At 47.9% G+C, this 23,033-nt stretch overlaps 1 protein-coding gene and 2 non-coding genes across 3 annotated transcripts; all 3 read right to left on the bottom strand.

Moving 5' to 3' along the window:
* Positions 1–3,312: 3,312 nt before the first annotated feature.
* LOC129387062 (uncharacterized) lies at positions 3,313–5,320 on the bottom strand. The gene has a single exon (XM_055075775.1). The coding sequence runs from the start codon at positions 5,209–5,211 to the stop codon at positions 3,313–3,315; it is 1,899 nt and encodes a 632-aa protein (XP_054931750.1). The 5' UTR covers positions 5,212–5,320.
* A 9,796-nt stretch (positions 5,321–15,116) lies between these two features.
* On the bottom strand, positions 15,117–15,188 carry TRNAQ-CUG (transfer RNA glutamine (anticodon CUG)). Its single transcript has one exon. It is a non-coding gene; the product is annotated as a tRNA-Gln (tRNA).
* A 5-nt stretch (positions 15,189–15,193) lies between these two features.
* Positions 15,194–15,265, bottom strand: TRNAE-UUC (transfer RNA glutamic acid (anticodon UUC)). The gene has a single exon. It is a non-coding gene; the product is annotated as a tRNA-Glu (tRNA).
* Between the last annotated feature and the right edge of the window lie 7,768 nt (positions 15,266–23,033).

Raw genomic sequence — 23,033 nt, 5'->3', positions numbered from 1 at the left:
GGATTGAGACTTATTCAGTGTTTTGTGTGCTGGGGGGTAGCGTAACCGCTCTCTGCGGTAGTGCAGGAGAATTTCTTTCAGCGTGACCATTCGGTCCCGCGCGTGACCGCGATGCAGAACAGAGGGCTGGTCGGGATCGGAAGACGCAGGAGAAGGATGATGCGCCCGGTGTGCGAGAGCTCGGGCGGCATCATGGGCGGCTTCGTTTCCAGCCAGACCCGAGTGACCAGGGGCCCAGATGATCTGCACGCGGCTTTGCCTTGGAGGAGTGCCAGAGAGAATCTTCTGCGCTTGGGGTGCTATGAGTCCTCTTGCGTAGTTACGAATGGCCGTTTTTGAATCGCTGATGATGCAGTGTGCATTGGTAGCCGCGTAGGCCAAAGCGATGGCCGTTTCTTCTCCTACTTCGGGTTGCGTGGCGAATATTGATGCGGCCGCGGAGAGATGGTACTGCGAACCCGCGACTGCGACGACCGCCATGGCGTTTTGGTTGGGGTACTCTGCTGCGTTCACGTAGGTTACGGCAGCGGCTTGGTCGTAGCGGTCTTGTAGTTGTTTAGCTCTTTCTGCACGTCGCTCCGGATTGTGTTCAGGGTGCATATTGCGAGGTATGGGCGGGATAACTAGCTGATCACGAATGTTTGGAGGGATGGGTACTTTTGGTCCGAATTGGGTGGTGTAGGTTATGCCTAGGGTGCCTAGAATGTGCCTGCCCGTGGTGGAATTGGCAAGTCGTTCGTATTGGCTAATACGGTGCGCTTCAATAAGCTCGTCTATGGTGTTATGAATGCCTAGGGCGTCCAGTTTCTCGTTAGAGGTGGTGATGGGAAGATGTAGGGCTTGTTTATAGGCCCTCTTGATCATGGTATTGAGTTTGAGCTTGTCAGTTGCATTGAGGCTAAGGTACGGGGCGACATAGGTGATCCTGCTCAGGGCGTAGGCGGTTTCCAGGCGTATAAGGTTGCTTTCCTTCATGCCGTGATGTCGATTTCCGATGCGTGCAATGAGGCGAGTGGTTTGGTGTACATGTTTATCTAATTGCTTGAGTATCTCCGTGTTTCTGCCGTTTTGTTGGATGCGTAAGCCAAGGATACGAATGCTAGGTACTGTAGGTATGCGTTGCTGGTGCACGTGAAGTTCTATCTCGGGTGCGTGAGGATCTGGACGTCGACCTCCCCAATTAGGCTTGTACAGAAGGAGCTCCGATTTCTGTGGGGAACACGCCAGGCCGCGCGGTTTTACGTATGCAACGACCTCGTTGATGGCTTGCTGCAGCGTGTCTTGGATGTCCCCGTCGCTGCCCCCGGTGACCCACAGGGTGATATCGTCTGCGTAGAGGCTATGCTTGAGGTTGGGGATGCTAGCTAATGCAGGCGGTAGTCCGAGCAAGGCCACGTTAAACAGAAAAGGGGATAGAACCGATCCTTGCGGCGTGCCTTTGCTGCCGAAGTGAATAATTGGCGACTGCAACCCTCCGATGGTAATGGTCGCCGTGCGACCTGTAAGAAAATTCTTCACGTAGTTATATGTTCGATGTCCAACCTGGAGTTGTGCCAGTTGGTTCAGTATGGCCTCATGCGTGACGTTATCGAAGGCCTTGGTTAGGTCTAGCCCCAAGATGGCTCTGGTGTCCAGCCTGGAGCTTTTGTCGCCATCGATAATTTGGTGCTTCAGCTGAATCATGACATCTTGAGCAGAAAGTTTCGGGCGGAAGCCAACCATGGTATTGGGGAAGAGGTCGTTGTCGTTCATATGTCTGTGTAAGCGTGTGAGGATGACGTGCTCGAGGACCTTTCCGACACATGAAGTCAGGGAGATAGGGCGGAGGTTTTCGAGTAGGAGGCGCTTCCCGGGTTTGGGAATCATAATAATTTTGGCTTCTTTCCATTGTGAGGGGAGGTTTCCAGTTTCCCAGTATGCGTTAAAATAAGCTGTGAGGGCTAGTATAGAATCCTCATCTAGGTTGCGAAGCATTTTATTAGTAATGCCATCAGGTCCCGGGGCTGAGTTAGGGCGGAGTGCGAGGATGGTTTCACGTACTTCTGCTGCTTCTATGGGCGCGTCCAGGTGGTCGTTATCGGTGCCTGTGTATGCTGGAGCGGGTGTAGTAGGTTGAGGTCCTATGTATCGTTTTATCAATTCTTGAAGAACTTGTGCGTCCGTGCCCGGATGGGTGTGAATAATTTTTTGCAAGTTGTGCTGTTGTGTGTTCTTGCTGTTAGCCGGATCGAGGAGGCAACGGAGGATATTCCACGTTTTGGGCAGGTTTGGTTGCCGCTCCATGCTGTCGCATGTGCTGTGCCAATTTTGACGAGTAAGTTGTTGTGCATAGTCTTCGATTTGAAGGGTGAGAGTACTAATACGTTTCCTGGGCGTTCGGTTGAGCTTGTTGTGTTTGTATCTGCGTTGCAGACTGGCGAGGGCTTCCCACATACGCAGTAATTGCTATCTGCCTCCTGCAGATTGGCTTCTTCAGGCACCAATTTAGTGGCTTTTCTCGCGTCTTGGAGCAAGGATGCGACCCAATCTTCGAAAGGGGGTTGGGTACCCGAGAAAGAGGTGAGGGCTCTGGCCTGCCGGAAAGCGTCCCAGTTCGTTATGCGGAGTTGACGACCCTTAGGATTTCGCGGGCCCGCTCGAACTGTTGTTTGGATTAAATAGTGGTCGCTGCCCAAGTTGTCTTGTGTGTTGATCCAGTCTGCTTGTGGAATTCGTTTTGCGAATGTCAAGTCCGGAGTAGTATCTCTGCTAACGCTGTTTCCCATACGAGTGGGAGAAGTTGGATCCGTGACAAGAGTAAGACCTAGATTCTGTCCGTCAAGCCATAGTTGTCTTCCCTTTCTGCGGTCCATTGGGTATCCCCATGCCACCGCAGGGGCGTTTAGGTCCCCTAGGATGAGCAGGGGGGCTCCCCTAGCTACTTGATCTGCTTTGGTGAAAAGTCGTAGAAACCTATGTTGTTCTCTGGGGCTGCTGTACACATTGAGGATGAAGAGGCTCTGTTGCTTGCGCCTTGCAGACGGGATGATCTCTAGAAAAATGTGGGCTGCTGTATCAATGCCTGTATGATGCTGTATAACTGGAATGTTTCGCTTAACTAGTGTGGTTACTTGGGGCCTGCGGTTATCACTGCAAACTGCGTTGTATGCCGCGTATCCCGACAGCTTAGCCGCTTCTCCGGTCTCTTGTAATGCGATAACATCGGGGGAAGTATGTGGTGCGAGAGAGGTAATGTATTGCTCTAAGTGTGCTCGCTTTCGCCGGAAGCCCCGGCAGTTCCACTGCCAAATGCAGTAGGTAACACGTTCTGGATTACTCGCAGCCATCTTTGTCGGGACGCGAGTACGGCTTCTTTAGGGGACCTGCTCTGGGACGGAGTAGGGTGTTTTCCAATTCTGTCAAACGGGTGTTGTGATATTGAGCCAAAGTCGCGACCATGTCTTGAAGCACTTTGCGCGTGTCGTCCATGTTTTCCTGTCGCTGTTGTTCTCTTGCCGCAAAGGCTTGCTCAATTCTGGGCAGTAGTAGCGTTTCTAGTTTCGCCGTAAGGAGGTTGTCCATTGCGCGTTCGAGAGCCTTTGCAATGGAGGCGTCGAGCAATGTGGCAAACTTACAATCTAATGCTTCGTTGAGGTTGCGTTCTATCCGCTGTTGCAGCTCAGTGAGAGCCTCACAGTTGACATTTCCTTCTGAAGTGTATGCTGGTGCTGCCGCTTTTGAGATTGGTTCGAGAGCTTTGCGTTTGTGCGAGGTTGGTTGTTGGGTGGTTTGCGGGCAATCTATTGCAGGGACAGGAAGGATGTCTGCATTTGATGGCAAATGTTTGGGTTGTGTGTCTGCAAGTTGTGATTTCAGATTAGCGTTTTCTGTCTTGAGTTCTTGTATCTCAGCACGTAAGGATCGGAGCTCCTGCATGAAGTTGTGCATGGTAGCGTCACTAACTGTGTTCACTGGGGTTGCTATAGGTTGTGTGGTGTGACCTGTGTGGGAGACAATGCTGGCCCAGCTTACCTTGGGGGGTGCGTCTTGCGCTTTAACTGTGGTCGTTCTGAGGCTTGCGTTTCCTTGCTGCTGCGGCGGTGTTGAATCCGGTCCGCTCCGGGAGTGACTGCGTCCTTGTGACTGACTGCGACCTCGGGAGCGGCTGCGTCCACGAGACCGACTCCGTCCTCGTGAATTGCTGCGTTCGGGAGCCTGCGGTTGTAGTGTTGACTTCGGTGTTGGCAGAGCTGAGTCTCCATTTGCAGAAGTCGATGGCCCCGTCTCCTGGTCAGCTCCTTGTTGTCCCAGTCGTAGGCATTCCCATCGTCGTTGGAGTAGGAGGTGTGGTGTCTGGAAGCGGCGATGGCAGGACTTATCACCAGTCGGGTGGTCTTTGCCGCAGAGCGCGCAGCAAGGGTGACAGGGGTGATCAGCCGGCGGATTTACTGTGTCACAGCTCTTGCATTTCTTCTGGGTTGGTGTGGGGCATACATCGGCCCTGTGGCCGACGGTCCCGCAGATGTCGCAGACCTCGATGCGCTTCTTATGTAGATAGCATTTGTACTCTGCTCCGCGGTAGTAGACATGGTACGGTACTTGCTTTCCGTCGAATACGATGAGCACTGAATTAGTATTGCCCATGCGTCGGGCCTGCAGAATCGTAGGGTTCTTCTTGTAAACGAGACTGTTGGTAATGTCTTCTTCCGTGTCATATGAAAGGATGTTATGTATGACTCCTTTGGCTGTGTCCTCCGGCGGTGTGACGTATGCTGTGGCAGCGTAGCGGACTGCTCCGATGGGGAGACTGCGGATGCGACAGTATTTTTCGGCGTTAGACATCATTGGCGTGCTAACTACAATGACGTTATTATCCGTGCATGAGCGGTAAATGTCGTCCTCTGCTTCTTTGGTTGTAATGCCCGTGATCTGTAGTATTGAGTCGCGTATCTGGGCGTCTCCTAGTTTGGACACGTTGAAACCGTCTCTTGGGCGTATGACGATCTTGATATCATTCTTCGGAAGTCGTGGTTGCCGTGGTGCGCGTCGGCGTAGTGCGGACTGCTCGGTACTCTCGGTGCGTGCGCTTGCTGTTGCACGGAGGGATCCGTGTATGAGTAGGGATGATGCCTGCGTAGTCTGTCGTTGCTTACGGTGGCTGACAAGCCACCCTGCTTCAACGGTAACTTCTTCGGGGGCTATTTCCGTGCCTTCAACCTCTACTACCTCCATGACGAGGGGAGGGACTGCACTTACTTGATTTCACGAGGGTGCGAGTCGTTGGGCGAAGTCCTCGGGAGCCGGGACTGCGACAGTGACGCCGCGCACCTTCGTAGCTGCGGCGCACCTGTCTCTCGGCCAGACGGAGCCGCTGAAGATCTTGTTAGGGTTAGCAATCTTGTGGTCGTAGAAACCCTTGTCCTGGGTCCCTGGCGTCGGGACTGGTCTTGATCGGTAGCAAAACACTTCCGGAAGCTGGTTCCGACGTTAGTTTGGGTCCAGCGGTGATTGTTTGGCCACAAGAGTTTGAAATGATGATGATGATGATGATGATGTCCTTGAGTTTGGCGCTTACCCACTCGCGGGGATTGGCCAAGAGTCGGGCAGACTTTGCTTGTGTGTTCAGAAAAGGAGGTAAAAATCTAAAATTTTTTTACATGAATTTAGGCGAGGGAAAATCGAAACGGTTCAGTAGATTGTCATGCTACGTAGAAGAAAAAATACGTAGAAGAAAAATATACGGAGCCCATACGAGGCGCGTGCGCTCCGTCAGCGGCGTCGTCGTCTTCCTTCGCGATACTAGAAAGAGAGAGAAACAAAACCGCAAAAATGGGCGCAGCCTGAAATCAGCGAAAAGGAAATTTGGCATAGGACAAACCAAGATGTATGCACTGAAAGATAGGCAGCGTAATACCATCAGCAGTCTCGAAGGTATAATAAAAGCAGCGGAAGAATTCTATACTGACCAGTACAGTACCCATAGGACCAGGAGTACTTTATTCAAAACATTAATGAACAGTATGCAGAAACTCCTTCTATAACTAGAGATCAGGTCAGAATTGCCTTGCAAGGCATGAAACGGGGGAAAGCGGAGGAGAGGATGGAATAACACTCGATTTAATCAAAGGTGGAGGACACATAATGCTAGGAAAACTGGCGGCTCTCTATACGAAATGTCTATCGACTGCAAGGGTCCCAGAAAACTGGAAGAATGCAAGCATTATACTAATCCACAGTAAGGGAGACGTTAAAGAACAGAAAAATTATAGGCCCATTAGCTTACTCCCAGCATTATATAAAATATTTACCAAAATAATCTCTAATATAATAAGGGCAACAGTGGACTTTAGTCAACCAAGGGAACAGGCTGGCTTCAGGAAAGGATACTCTACAATTGATCACATCGACGGCATTAATCAGGTTATCGAGAAATCCGCAGAGTACAATAAGCCTCTCTATATGGCTTTCATAGATTACGAAAAAGCATTTGATTCAGTAGAGATACCAGCAGTCAGAGGTATTGCGTAATCAAGGTGTACAGACCGCTTACGTAGATACCCTGGAAAATATCTACAGAGATTCCACAGCTACTTTTAATCTACACAAGAAAAGTAGGAAGATACCTATAAAGAAAGCGGTCAGACAAGGAGACACAGTCTCTCCAATGCTATTCGCTGCGTGCTTGGAAGAAATATTCAAGCTATTAAACTAGGAAGCTTTGGGAGTAAGGATCGACGGCGTATACCTCACATTGGTTTATTCAACAACACTGTGGACGAGTTACAACAAATGATTGAGAATAGATCTGAACAGGGAGAGTCTAAGAGTAGAGCTGAAGATTATTTTGCAGAAAACAAAGATAATGATAAATAATCGGGCAAGAGAACAACAGTTCAAGAACACAAGTCAGCCTCTAGAGTCTGTGAAGGAGTACGTTTACCCAAGTCAACTAATCACTGGGAACCCTGACCATGAGAAGGAAATTCACAGAAGAATAAAATGGGTTGGATCGCATACGGCAGGCATTGTGAGCACCTGACTGCGAGCTTACCGTTATCATTGAAAACGAAAGTATACGACCAGTGCATTTTACCGGTGCTCACGTATGGGGCAGAGGCTTGGAGACTGACAAACAAGCTTGAGAACAAGTTAAGGACCACGCAAAGAGCGATGGAACGAAGAATGCTAGGCGTAACATTAAGAGACAGAAAGAGAGCGGTTTGGATCAGAGAGCAAACGGGTATAGACGATAGTCTAATAGACATTAAGAGAAACAAAGATGGCACTGGGCAGGTCATGTAATGCGCAGATTGGATAACCGTTGGGCCATTAGAGTGACAGAACGGGTACCAAGAGAAGGGAAGCGCAGTAGAGGACGGCAGAAGACTAGGTGGTGCGACGAAATGAGGAAATTTTCGGGTGATAGTTGAAATCAGTTGGTGCAGGACAAGGGTAATCAGAGATCGCAGGGAGAGGTAGTTCTGCAGTGGACATAAATAGGCTGACGGCAATGATGAGATATATCAGGGATCCGGAGTAAGGTCATGTGTACGGGCTGGACTTAGGGCCGCGTGCGCGAAGTGGAGCTTGGGTCCGCGGGCGATCAGCCGGCAATTATCGTTCACGCATGCCAACTTCGCGTGTGCACTTGCTTGGAAGGTGCGGCGCAAACTCACGCGCAAATATTGCGCTGCATATTCTAAACGAACACAGTTGCAGAGGCTATGCCACGTGCACTTTATCGGCACTTCGCGACGACGCGCGACGGGAGAATGTGAAACTCACCAGCAGTTGTGACTGTCACGAAATTTAAAGTATAGATATTTTGTTAAGTACACTTTCACACTGACAGAAAAAAGTATGAAAACAAGCTTTATGCTGTGGTGGCTATCACAAAATTATTTATTTACAGCGTAGCATCGCGATCATTGGCAATGCTGCGCTGTAAAAGCCTATAATTTTCACTGCTTCATCATTTTACTTCTCCACAGTAAGGTAAGCGACGGTGATATAAAACATCAATCTTGGGGCATGTCTCTATGCAATACGGTCGACATTACGGAGAGTGGAGACTGTCCAGACCTCCCGAGGTGCAAACAGCCGAGCAGACGACGCGAGCGCCGGACCAGTGGCGAACCGCACTGGAGTTGCTTGGCGGGCGCGGCCAATCGCAGACTCCGGCATAACCTTCACTCATTTCCTTTTTTGTATGCTTGTTCCTGTATGGAGAAGGTATCTGATGCGGCAAATTTGAAGAACGACAAGTGCGCTTTGCGACGAGACCAAGATAGCAGCGCTCAGAGGCGCTGTTCCGGAGACATTGTGGCTTGAAAAACGCTGTTCTTTCGCAATTTCTGCGAAAGCTTTCGCCACCTTGGCTTATACAACAAAGTTTAGGGCACTTCTACGTGGTTTTCGGTGAGGATATTTCAGAATCAAATAAAAAAGACGTATAGAAACTGAAAATGTGATTTTCAATGAAATCGACTTTTTGACCATTTTTCGCGATGCAAAAGCAGCGTCCCTCTTAAGACGCAGCACAGTGAGCAGCAGAACACTTGAAACAGTAAATACAACTGAGAAGGAAAAAATAGTTTTATTGCGATACCAATTATATGGACACTCCAGGCGAATTTTCACCGTCGCCGTGGGTTACGTGTAAAGTTCAAGTCTGATAAGATCATGCCCTGCGTGCCATATGCTGAGGGTGCGAGGGGAACCTTGAGAGAGTGAGCCGAGAAGGATGGTGGCTTATGCGCACCATCCTCCCACGCGCCCACCATAGGGGGTCACGTGATCAAGTGTACACAAGTAGGGGGAGGGAAGCACGCGCCTCCTCTTTTGGTCTGGCAGTGGCTGCGGATGGCTGTGTCTGCAGATCAGTGCATACGTGACCCATGCACCACACCTTGGAAATAATCAGCGAAGGCTCATGGCTTCCAAGAACTCGTGCGCAAACATGCGAGCACGCGCGATCTCGGAGGCCATGAAAAGCTCTGCGAGCTGAGATGGCTGGCAGATTCAAATGCGCTGTCTTCCCGCGTGTTCGCTGTTGGAGGTTGCCTAATGTCAAGTTTAGGTGAAGCATTGAAGCAAGAGGTAGCACGAAGCGTTCCTTCCTCCCTGAATGTGCTCTTCATCACGCCAGCATTGTGCTAGCAAATGTTCGCAGTATCGAGTAAAACACCACGCTTCTTAATTTCCTAAGCAAATGTTTACTGCTATATATATGGCAATAAAATAATGAACTATATAATGCGCGAGGTTTTGTATGCCGCGACGGGATGGTGTCTCGGGAGAGTTCGGGAGAGCTCGTCCACAGTGATCCACTGGTTACTTTTCATGAAATCACCTCTCATTACAGAGGGAATAGGCAGAGTTTTCCTTTCCCCCGTCATAAACTCAATAGGCCATAAGCTAGCACGCTTCGCATGCTCCAGACAGGGTCCTACCCCTCTAGGGGCTTTTTGAACATCCTCCACCCGGACATCGATCCACTCTGCCCAGATTGTGGCACTGAATTTAGCTCATTAAATCACATGCTCTGGCAGTGAATACAGAAGAAGTCTGGACGAAGGCCATTACAGACCCGAGGCAGGACGTCCAGCTCCTGGCTGTCCAGAGGGCCCGTGAACGAGCGGAGAGGCATGGCCTCTCTGTTCCGACATGGGGCTAGCCAACGGCTGGGTAGGGACCTACAGGCCCCCGCTTAGCTCCTCAGGACCCCAATAAAGTCGTTTGCTGCTGCTGCTATACTTCGTAGTTGTTTAATACTTTGTCATCGTTATTAGTGCTTTGCCACTTTGGTGAAACTGCAATTTTTAGGTAACAGTGACTTTTTCAGCAACTTAGCTGTTGTCAATTTCATCTGCTTCAGGAACTTGTTTGCACAAGCTTACGTAAAGCAAGTGTCCCTTTTGCATCCTTTCACCATCCGAAGGCAAGATCTGGAACGGAAGGCACGAAGCCCGATGAGCAAAACATTTTCAAACAGAATTATTTTTTGCAGAACTTAACGCAGCATTTGTAAAGCCTTAACACAGGTAGTGCCAATATTAAAAAATTAAATTATGGGGTTTTACGCGCCTAAACCACTTCCTGATTATGAGGCACGCCGTAGTGGAGGACCCCGGAAATTTTGACCACCTGAGGTTCTTTAACGTGCACCTAAATCTAAGCACACGGATGTTTTCGAATTTCGCCCCCATCGAAATGCGGCCGCCGTGGTCGGGATTCGATCCCGTGACCTCGTGCTCAGCAGTGCAACACCATAGCCACTGAGCAACCACGGCGGGTCGCCGTGGTTGCTCAGTGGTTGCTGTGCCAATATTCATAAGCTTGACCAAAAATTCAGGTGGTGGCAGGTTTGGTAATTAAAAACGCAGATGCAACACCTGTCAGAAGCATAGGGTGCAATGTTGCAACAATGCTGCAAAAATCACTGGCAGCTTATTGAAATGAAGAAGGTCTTAAAGAAATGTTGAGGCAATGAAGACGTACGCCAGACCTTAGGCACATAAAAACTTCGGAAAGCATGCGACAAGAAACATAAAATTGAACACTCCATTTCTTTAATAATATAAGTTAGACAACATGCCGAACCCAACTCACAAGGCGGCTTCAAGAGTAACAGCGGACAAAAACTGCATCAGGAAACACGAACATGACTAAAGTAAAAAAAAAAGTCACTCTTTGAGTTCTTACCCACACAAAGTGGAGTCCTATATACAATAGATGCATAAAAAGAATGTGATGTTGTTAGGCAATGATGTGATCCACAGTGAATATCATGTACCCCTTAGAACAGTTAAAGAATGGCATGCCGACCTTGGGTGTGCCCTATTGGAAATGCCTGGATTCTGAGACACATGTCCCTCAACAATGTACACAATGTGCGCCACCAGTTCAATAAGTTACATGAATGATTCTTTTAAGCCTGTACACAGCAGAATGTACATTGGTGATTCCAGCAACCACACAACGTGAAACGAGTTTAAGATCTTTGAAATTGTGACTTTGCAGGTTAAAATTCTGTGCATCTGCTTTTGGAGGTTTCTTAGACTCCGAAAGAAACCTCCGAAAGCAGTCGCACAGCATTTTAGCCTGCCAGGTCACAATTTCAACGAGCTTAAACTTCATGTCCTACAGTCAGACTTTCGTTCACGCAGAGGTAGATAGATAGAGGTGCAGAGGCAGAGATTTTGGTGGACGTGCTGGGTAGGTCACACTGTACAACTGAGCTATACTACCCCTTTGAGGCAGTAAAGGGTTGTCAGGGCTACCACCAGGAGACACTGCCATGAGTGATTCGGACGGAGGCGACGTTCGCGAGGAAACCGCTGAAGAAAGCATTCGCCCAAGGCAAGCTGGCTACTGGACACCTCATCGAGAAGCACGCAAATTATCAGGCAAAGCGAATGAGGACGTCGAAGACTGCTTGAGACATTACCAGAGAGTGAGCCGCCATAACGAATGGAGCGCCTCTGCACAGCTTTCTAACGTTGTATTTTTCCTTGCCGGAACTGCCCTGATGTGGTTCGACAATAGCGACCGCTCGCTGAAAACTTGGCACAGCTTCGTCGAAGAGATAACGAAATGCTTTGGTGATTCGCTTTCGAAGAAGAAAAGGGCTGAGCAGACACTTTCACGACGAGTGCAATTGCCGGAAGAGACGTGCACTACCTACATTGAGGAAGTCCTGAAGCTTTGCGGAATTGTGACTGCAAGTATGTCGGACGAGGACAAGGTTGGAAACTTGCTCAAGGGAATTGCCGAAGACGTATATATTTATTTTATCTCTAAGGACGGCCTCACTACCTCTTCCGACTTAAGGCGTCACTGTGTTACATTAGAGGCTCTTAAATCACGCCGCATTTTTCCCAAGTTTCGTTGGCTGGACAACGTGACCAACGTAGCAAGTGTGGGCGCATCTGCCTCTGACGACCTTTTGGCTTTGGTACGACGAGTTATCAGAGATGAGCTGGCTCATTTTCAAGGCCTAGGTGTCAACCGCGTGTGCCGCCAATGCTCCGTTGAATAGCGCTACTGCGAGGCACCGGCAGCCTGGCCACGACCTGCCTACAGCGACCATTCCGTTTACGACATCACCCATGCTTAGAGCACCATAGTCCAGCCACAACCTACGAGTTTTGAACGTGGACACGACACACAGCCGCGACGTGCGTCTCCCGTCCACAACACGCTTTGGATATGTGTGCCCAACTTCAGTGAAAATCGCAAGCCGCCTGTTTGCTACAGCTGCGGGGCTCAGGGACAATATAGAGAATGACATATAATTTAGAAGTTCAATACGCTGCAACTAACAGGCATCAATGTTCCAAATGGAGATCTTCAATCCAATCGTTACACGAATGGCATGAATGTAACAAGCAGACGTAATTTTTCGTAGTCTTGCAACTGGTTAGACCAGACCTGATGATCCACCCCCATCCAATTTATTGCATCAAATTTTTTTCTGTCTCATTTTTCATAATATGTTTTCTCACAAGCAATGGCTTGCTAATCATCTGCCTTCCCCAGTATAAATGTATTGTTTAACTTATCTATTACTTGATCAATCCCTCAGCGTTCACGAAGATGTGCATTTGTACTTTTACTCCTAACCGAACACTTCTTGTTAGAACAGTTCCTTCTAACAATTTCCATTTTCTCTTTTTTCATTCTTTTTGTTTTTCTTTCCACGTGTCCAACCAGCACAACTTCTTATTCCTTGTTATGCGGAGTGGTTGGAAGGCATACTTTCTTGGAAAAATGGCCGCCCGTGAAGAAGAACGAACTCGAGCGGCTTTAGAGACTGGGAAAGTTTGATCACGTGCTCGGCGAGTGCGTGATCGAATGCGAGCGCTGTTGCTTTGTCTCTGCGTGTAGTAGTTAAGAGAGCCAGTTTAAGGGAGGAGAAGAAGGAAGGAAAGGAAAGTCTCTGAAGCATAATTGCAGCGCCGTGGTTTTAAAGCGCACCCGTGGTAGAGAAACGGAAGGCGATATAAGCGTACGTGGCCATGATACGCACACGACAAACTGCCTTAAAATATTTAGACTTGAGGGAAAGCTTCGTTAACAAACGATAACACGGCAATCAGCACTCGAACACGACGAGAGAAATTATTGAGACGTGGAAAATTCCCTTGAAATAAGTATGGTTTGCAAAACAAATGCTTGTAAGTACTGAACCTTCTAAACGATGAGGGGGAATATGCGCTCACCGAGAGGGCAGCGTCCTCACGAGACCACCACCAGGCACCTTACTGAGACGTGGAGGGCTTTGCGGCCGGAACAAAGCCTCCCTTCTCTGCCGGCCAAGAGCAGAAAACGTGCTTTCCGATCTCTCAAGGTTGCGCGGACATAGTATAACTCTAGCGTCTAGGAAAAGCTTAAACAGGTGCGAGGGCGGCACGCATAGCGTGGGAAGCTAGCCAGAGTAACTATCTCAAGGACTGCTGCTGACGAGGGCGAAATACCTTCGTGTAATTATAATAACCCTAATAGGACTACTTTCGAAAAAAAAGAAACGGCCCAGAGGGCTAACTAAACTACGAGAGCTATGACTGATAATTATTTCGCGCTAATTCTTATGCCGCTATATGGTCGTTATCGAAGTTTCTCTTGCGCGGTGCTTTGTTACGAAGTCCGAAGAATGCAAGAATTGGGTTGTCTATAGCGTCTAGTGGCTTTCACACGTTCTTTTGGAATTCAAATGAAACCAGGTTTGTCGGAGTTAAGAAATTTCCAAGCAAAACATGTTGTGCGTACGCCTTTGCTTCTACATTATAAAGATCTCTAATAAGAAATTTGCGAATGTACTGAAGTATTCTAAACTATGTGGACAGTATCGTATCGGATACAATAATTGCGGTAGTATCTTGAATCAGTGCATGAAATACTTGTTGTCCGAGTATCTCGTATCGTATCATAATACAATTGCAAAATATCTTTGCCCAGCCCTAGCGCCAGTGAAGACTTCACTTAGGCTGCATGCTCTACCAATGGTGGGTGAATATTCAGGCAATATATGTTTCTCCGTTATGAATGTCACCTCACAAAACCCAAACACCCTCCATCCTACATCAAGAAAGGAAGAACAACTTGTTGATCTTTATTTATGGCCGCGGAGATTACATACGTAAAAGAAAGGTTTCATGTGAGTAAAATAACATATTTGTCACTAACTGAACTAGGTATTTAGGACGGAGAATTCGCTTCAGCGCATGAAAACCTCCATTATTTGTTTGCTTTAAATAAGAAATTTGAGGTACGTCAAACTCAACTTAGCAAATACGATACGTTGGGTTTTGTGGGGAAGCGCACACAAAAGGATGATGATTTTTATCTGAGAGAGAGGCGTACACGAGGGCAGGTTTGACCGTGCACTGTCGCGTCTCAGTCATATCTGCAATGACCCTGAGTCTATAGTGAGCTTATCTATCTAATCAGCCACCGGTGTTCAAGCAAAAGAAAATGATAGCTATAAAATATTGGCTCCGTCAACCGAGTTTTTCGTGTTCGCCGGATATGCTTTCCGTCGAACGTCGGGCGCTTCACAGACATCAAATTCTTGAGTCGCCCAATTTTCCACGGCACAGGAAGATTGCGGCAATAACTTCTTAATATGGTCCGTACATTTACTAAATCTGTAAATTCCCAATTATTAACGAAATAGTTCGAATGTTCGCAATATTTCTTCCTTTATTGGGAAATTGTGTAGAACCTTTTGGTTTAATATTGTAAGTTTCCTTTGGACTTTTTATGCATTGCTTATTATTTACCTTAGGTCCGCTAAACTTAAAGCTTATATCCCTCCGTTTCCTGCTATACCACCTGTTCAACCCTCTGTAGCGGGTCAGCGTCAATAATTGGGAGCACCCGAGCAGGCAACGAAGAGAAACAAAAGGCACGGCTGGCGGTTGCGAAAGGCATATACGTTATTTCTGAAAAAAAAGAAAGGTAGATGTGGTCCTTGTTGCTGTGAATCGTGTTCAGCGTCGCTAATAATGTAAACACCAGCGCAGGCGGAGCGTAAGATGTCAATAAAAAACAAGGCGAAAAAGAAGAAACAGGCAGGAAGGTAAAAAACAAACAATGCTACATTGAAACAAAAAATGAATAAATGAAAAAAGAACAGGTCTCACCGAGATTTGAACTCGGATCGCTGGATTCAGAGTCCAGAGTGCTAACCATTACACCATGAGACCGAACGTTCCGACGCCGGGAATCGAACCCGGGCCTTCTGGGTGAAAGCCAGATATCCTAGCCACTAGACCACGCCGGAGACGGGGGCGCGGGAGCGAGCGCTCGAACCGGCTTCCATTTGAGGCCGCCGTGCCGCGTCGCCACCGCAGCTGTTGCTGCACGGAAGTAATTCGTACGTGTGCGGGTTCTCGCTACGGAAACAGACACGCACTGCGGGAAACCTGCAGCTTTGTTGGCGCTGGCGCCGCACGGAAATGCTTGCGATAAAATATTTTCCAGATTTTTGAAGATTTGTGTCAGTGGTCTACCTCTCTCTCATATTCGCGGGTTCAAGCGGCGAAACGACCGCGCTACCAAAAAAAAAAAGAAAAAAAAAAGAGCTTTGGAAGCGGAATACGACCGGGCTGCCGGCCTCGAAACGACACTGTAGGCAATACCAAAGTTCTATATGTGTATGTGGGCTGCGTACTGCAGTCGCGCGTTATCAAATGACCGGTGCGAGAATCACACGAGGCTCTTCAAAGGCTTTTTGAGGTATGTTACAGATTTATTATTTGGCTTACCTGCAGCAACAAACAAATATCAAATATATCGTCCACATTGTCGAACTTCATTATCTAACATTTCGCACTTAATCCATCCAGCCCTAACCTTAAAGGAGTTCTGGTTGATGCGCTCGACGTTATAACCATCGAACAGCTAGCTGCCAGCCGAGGATCAAGCCGGCACTAATGAGTAATGGTGAATTAAGTTGCATGAGCAAATTACACGTCCAGGATACCAAACGGGTTATTTTGATAGTGACGGGAGGCCTTAATACGTAGCCCAGAAAAGACGCAGGAAAGAAAGGCTGGTGGCGACGCCGCGCTGAAGTTCCCCACCACCTTGCCGTTACGTCATGGATTTAGAAAACGACAACCCTGGTCAATTGTTTATCGGTAAATAAGGACGGTTTGAATGACGTCATTGTACTACCATCTTGAGGTGCTAGCATGTCGAAATACGGGGATATATTTTGATATTCTTGACATCACGCTAACCTACTCTGGCTGAGGCATATATAGACGGAAAACTCGAGTAAAGAAACTTTTCCCTCAGTTTTCTTCAGTAATAATCGTCATTTTCCCACTCGTTACTACCCTGGCACATCGTGAGCGACGAAGGCCGTATTGACCCTTTTCGCGGAGAAGTTTGCTCCAGAAGAACGAGATGGCGCTACCGGCGAGTCACCGCGCGTTGCCTTAGGCGAAAGCGTGCAAAAGCGCAAGGATCCGGAGCCAGTACCGCTTCTACCTTGCTTCCGTGCGATCAGCTGCCAGAAATGCAACAGGGTGATGATGGCGAATTTGTTGTTTTATGGCACAGGAGCCAAGTATGACCACAGAGCGACACTGGAACCGGGTAATCGCTGAGGCACGGTGCTCAATTCATACTGCAGTGTGCGGAACGGAAGAGGGAAGACCTGTGCTGCAAGAATGGTGACTAATGCGCGAATAGTTTGACTGGAAATAGAATCGTGACTGGTATATGGAAGAATGGAATGAATCTGTGTGTTTAAGTTCAGGGACCGCTGATACGTACACAAGTGCTGCCTGTGCTGCCGGCCCTTGGCGATGCACGGCTTTCCTCGAGGATAAAAAGAATTCACTCATCCGCCAACGTCGTATCGCTAACCTCCAGAGAAATGACTTCAACCCCGTCACGTCGGCAAGAGTAAGTACCGCTGGTTACACAGTGACAAAGTAGTAGCGCCGTTTCCTGGCATAGTAAGTTTTTCGCACGTTATCTGCGCACACTTTCCCCGACACACACTCATACTTATGACCACTCTCGCCCACGTATCGAGAATAATTAAATGGAATCAACGCGCTGAAGCGTGTCCGATGACGAAGACACCAACGGCCATGAATGTTCGAAGCTGAAAGTTTTGTGACGGTGCTGAGGAGCAAGCGAGTGGCTAGCGATAATGCGTATTTGCTACAAGCTATTACAATGTATAAAATATCTGCATTTCAAGCCTTAATTATGTGCGGCAAGAACAAATCTACCACAACTTATCGCATCCGTGAGCGATATTAGCCAGAAAATAAACTATCAGCGACCACACCGAGGAACGTTACTGAGTCAGAACATGACAAGCCACTGCTTGGAAGTGATTGACGAATAAAAAAACAAGAACAAAAGACACAATAATACTGATTTAAGTCAGAAGCGAAACGTTTGGACACCTTGAAAAACATTCTACCCGCGCTTCTAGTACAAACACTGTATGCGCTGGATGCACCGTTTGGACAAGATGTAATTAGCCTGGAAAGCGGTTACATGTCCTCAAAAGCTGCGGCCAAAGCTTCGTGTCATCCACCCAGTCAGAGTCCACGATATGCACCCAAAGAAAAGATTTGCTGAGCATCACCGACGTCATGCACATCCATTGTAAACACGGAGGCAGCGGAGACAACTGAGGAAACTAATGGGCAAGTTACCACGTGATCAAACATGGCGGCTCCCGTGGGAACGCCGTGAAAATGGTCTCATGGCCGCGGCCTCTATCGCACTTCGCGTAAACAAGTGATGAGCGCGGCCCTGCAAACTGCAGCTATCATGCTCATGATGATAACGAAAATTTGCATCATAAACGGCATAAACATACTGTGGGAGGTACGCCAACAATCGGACGGTTATTAGGCTAATAAAAAGATAAACATAAGAAAGAAAGAAATAAAATGTTTGCTAATGTTACGCGCCGTATACTAGTCAGCTTCGCAGAAAGAAATAAAGAAATGTAAGCTAACACATAATTAAAAGAAAAGTACAAAATAGTGTGGTAAAGGGTATTTTACAAATTCCTACCTCTTCTTTCTTTTGTATTTGTCTGTGAGGAGTTTGAATTTGATAATTTCATAAAAAGGATCGTAGAAGTATGAGAGATAAGGATTAAAATAGGAAAACATTAACAAATATTTTTTCTTGTTTCACACAGTTAATCATAGGTGGCTCGGCAGACATTCCCATATAGCTGTAGCCTAGCGTCGATGCTTCGAGTGAGACAGACAGACAGACAACAAACTTTATTTGGTCCTAAGGGACTACGTTGTCGCAGTCGCGGGCCGTACCTGCGTCGGGGGCGGAAGAACGTGATCTACAGCGCTGCCGCAGGCCCTTTGAACAGCCCGAAGCTGGACTAGAAGTCGTCGCTCTTGACGGCTTCTTCCCAGTCTTCTTGCCTGTTGAAAAGCGAGCGGCTCAACGCCGAACACTGCCACAGCATGTGGTTCAAGGTAGATCGTTCCTCGCCGCAGTCGGAGCAGCGGGGATCCACACCCGGAGTGCAGTGGCTCAGCCTGGATCGAGACGGAAAGGAGCCCGTGTGCAGCATTCTCAGGACCGAGGCCACGGGTCTGCCTAGCTTCGGGTGAGAAGCCGAAAACTGCCTGCGTCCCAGGTGGTAGTGAGCAGTGATCTCGTGGAAAGTAAGCAGCGGGTTCGTGGTTTGGTCGATCCCCTGGGAAGCTGGGCCCCTCGGACCGGCGCGGTTGACGAGACCTCGCGCCTGGTCGTGGGCCAGCTCATTGGGGTTGATCGAGCCGGGGGAGACGTTCCGGCAAATGTGAGCCGGGAACCAAGTGATGACGTGACGGGCCGTGCCTTGCTTGCGGGTCCTCAGCACCGCGGCAGCCTCGGCCGAGACCGAGCCGGTGAGAAAGGCCATCGCCGCCGACCTGTAGTCCGTAAATATCTGCGTGCGCCCGGGTTCGCACAGAGCCAGCGCCACTGCGATTTGCTCTGCGACGGACGCCGTATAGACGCTGCATTGAGGATCTTGCCCTGGAGGTCAACCACCGTGGCCGCGTACGAGTTTGTTCCGGGATACTGCGCCACGTCGACAAAGGACGCGAGCTCTGGGTTCTGCAGGGCAGTCTTGATGAGTGCCCGGGCTCTGGCTGAGCGCGGGCTTCGTTGTGTTGTGGGTGAACGTTCCTCGGGAAGGGGGAGACTCGAAAGGCGCCCTCCAGTGAGAGTACAACATTGCAGTAATACATAAACTCAGCCCACCATTACGCATCGGAATCTCAAAGCGCAGTTTTCGTTAAGGGAAACACTGCCGGCAGAATAGATAAAAAAATTGATCAATATTGATCGCAGTTCACTGCAGATGTTGCATAGCGGAATTACCGTCAGACTAGATCTGCGTATAGCAAAAATTAAGCGGTAGGATACGATAACGCAACACTACAATACCGGTTCCAAGAATAACGGAGATGCAAATATTCTGGGGATATTGCAATACACTTTGGTACGTTGCACTTGTTATTTCACTTTATTTCGATCCCCTCATTGATTGTCCCGTGCACTGTGGCCCGACTCCTAGCGGTGGTGCCCCGTGAACTTCTGCTTTTAGCGGTCACACTTTGTCGATGTTGTTTGCAAAGTTGACTGAAGATTTGCATTGTTGTTGCTGTATACTCCTATACGGCAAGCTATGGCTGGTCACTCAGTTGAGTATATATTCGACGCACGTAGGTAATTTTGTATTTGCAAGAAATACTTGCCACGAAAGAAAGAAAAAACGAGAAAGAGAAACAGAGAAAGAAAAGCCCTGTACTGGCGAGGTGTAGCCCCCCCCCCCCCCTTCCTTTTCTCTCTTAAGCCAGTATTCACGGCAGAAACGCCGGTACTTAGAGACCTACCGCCCATCGCTTCTCCTCCATTCCCCTGACATATGGTAGGGTACTGACTCATAGTACCGACAAGGTGATTTTCGAAGTCGTAGAAATTTTGCCACACTCTTTTTCGCGCGCAATAGGGAAGACACTTAGTAAGTACGAAGATTGAAAAGCATTTGTAAGATATTTTATTTACTGAAGGTGGTGCCGGAATGCGAACCCGGCGTCTTCAACGTCATCATGACGTGATGCAAAGAGCACAACTTGCGGACGTCGTTATAGTACACTATAAGGTGGTGTAGCAATAAAGCTACGGATGATGATGTTACTCATAAATAAATAATTAAAATAAATAAATTATAAGTAAATACATCTATTCTCTAGAGATTCATGGCGACTACCATTAACATATCTTATGATTGGTGGGTAATTGTTGATGATATACTTTCTATAATGATTACTTTGAAAGACGGCACATACCCGATAACACATACCCAGTGACCCAAGATGGCATCAAAGAGGTCTGATCAGGAGCGGCAAATACCCAGCGGCACTCACGCAGGAATGCGTCAGTCGTCATGCTGTTGTAATCAGTCCGTGGTCGCTGCCATCATGCCTTTGTCCCTATCCACACATGTGTTGCAGGAAACGGGTTCAGTGGCAAAAAAAAAAGAAATCATTAGAGCCCCCGGTAATTTAAATGCGTCAGCATATCTGTGCTTGCCCAACAGGGAAAACCGTCTGTCCGTCCCTCAGGTCACGTAAGACGATCGCTTTCAAGATAGGGCTTGCAGCAGCGATCGAATTCACCTTCACTCTGGCTGCCGCTTCAAAGCGAACTAAGCGGCGAGAACACAACGCACACGAAGCTATCGGCAGTCGGCGCTATCTGTCCCCGTCGCAGATCGCTTTCGAGATACGGCCCACGCGGCCGCGTCATACGGAGCCACCGCCGGAGTACGGTTGATCACGGCTCGTTAGGATTCGACTCGGATGGATAAGGCGCTAAATAGCGATAACGGCTTATTCTGATCGGAACGTCATCAGCGCACCTGGCGCCGCCACCTCCAGTATTCGGTCTGCGTCATCAATTCACCCTGCGCCGCCGTCCGCACAAGTTAGTGTCTCCGCAGCGCTGTCGTTTGTACTGGTCAGATGAAGTTTCGTAAGATCGATGACGACACCGGGCTGCGTGGAGATGAGCAAGTGGCACAATGCTTACGCATACTCAGACAAATCCCAGAGGAGTTTCTGCGGCAGTATTTTTTTTTCTTTATCGCAGCATATCGAATGAGTCGGACTGTAGACATGCTATACTAAAAAAAAATGTCTCATTGCGGAAGAAACTATATCGGTGAGATCGCACGAACGCGCAATGCAGTACACAAATTTCTTTAACTGATACAAGAAACTCGCTGTAAAGTGGAAGCTGCTTGAAACTGGTGCATATTTTATCAGAAGATGAAGTAAGAGATGCCATACCAACAAGCGCCTATAGCCAACCTCATCGATATCAGAATCGAGTCACACTAAGAACCACAAGTATTTTGAATGAGGCGTGCACATTTATACCGCAACGATACCAGTCCCATCAAGAACATCTGAAGCCGAGCGGCAGTCGCGGTTTTTCTCAAACTGGGCAGCCTTGAACGAGAAGATGCGCACCTCCGTCCGGGTCGTATACCTACACGCATATACAGAAATAAGCATGTCGTACGTGTACGACACCGTGGTAGCACCGTATATTGAAATATCTAAAAGATAGTTTACCATCTTTAACTGGTTTAAAGCGGGCTGCAGTGGAAAATCGATACATTTCTGGCTGTTCGTTTCCCACCGTTTCATATACAGGGTGTTTCAGCGAACACTTTCAAAATTTTTTACAGGTTGTCTGTGGCATATAGCTCAATTCTAGTTTATGAGCTGTTCTACTCGAAGTGGCGGACACTACTTGCAAAAATAAAATGGAATGGCAAAATTGTCTAATTAACAAGAATTCACTAATGAACTTTTTAGCAAATTATCTTGCGACCCATATTGCAATTTACAAATTCTAGCAGTGGACTTTGCAAGGCGGATCCACTTGGAACGAATTCTCAGGACGACACCAGTTTCGAGATATAAATTCCCGAACTTTGCGGAGAAATGCATTGACTTACCAGTTATTTGTGTGCTTCAGTGCATGAATCGACGTTTCTTTAACAAATCAACTGGAACGCCAATGCATTTCTCCGTAAAGTTCGGGAGTGTATATCTCGAAACTGGTGTCATCTTAAAAATTCGTTCCAAGTGGATCCGCCTTGCGAACTCCATAGCTATAATTTGTAAAATGCAATATGGGCCATAATGTAAATAGTTATAAACTTAATTAGTCGATCTTTATTAATTAGTCGATTTCGCATCTCAATTTTTTGAACAAGTATTGTCCACCGCTTCGAGTAGACCAGCTCATGAACTATAATTGCGATATCTGCCACAGGCAACTTTTAAAGATTTTTGAAAGTGTTCGCTGAAACACTCTGTGTGCGTCTGAAAGCGCCCACATGTTTGAGATCGTTTTTTCTTTCTTTTTTTTTCCTTTTTTTTAACCGTTGCGTTTATCTGCTTGACCTCGTGGCGAACAAACTCTCTCCGCAATCTGAAAAGCTTAAGTTGCTGAGATGTGCAGGAATTGCGCCAGCCTCGGCTTTCCAATAGAATAAGGTGCTCAGCTTCCATGGCCGGTGGGCTAGAATTCCGAAGGCTCTAGCGGAACCTCCGAGCCAAAAGTGCGGCATTTGCTACAGAATATTCACATCTTGCGAAAGCTTTAAGAAAGATATCCTTGCATGCACCCTCATATGCTGTCATTCTACGTCCGTATATTATAAGAAAAGCCAGGATACTTTTTCACTGCCCCCGAAATTTCCGGAAAATGCTTTCTTTCTTTTTTTTTTCTCGTGGACGTTTCGAAATTTCCGGAAATTTTACATCTCTATGTACAACGAAGTATTGTAGGCAAGCGTATACACGCTAGTGTCAGTTGCGCGGTGAAAGACCTGGCAGACTGCTATCCTTGCGGTCCCGTGACGATTGAGGTGCCCTTGAGCCGTGGCAGGCAGCCACATGCACTTTGATCAAACAACCATTAGCACAACTTCTTGTGAAGTCACGTGTTCGCTCTTCACGCGCGCAAACACACTC

The sequence above is a fragment of the Dermacentor andersoni genome, chromosome 3 (genome assembly GCF_023375885.2).
Source record: "Dermacentor andersoni chromosome 3, qqDerAnde1_hic_scaffold, whole genome shotgun sequence".
In the NCBI taxonomy this organism is placed as follows: Eukaryota; Metazoa; Arthropoda; class Arachnida; order Ixodida; family Ixodidae; genus Dermacentor; species Dermacentor andersoni.
This window is presented reverse-complemented; position numbering and strand designations above follow the sequence as displayed.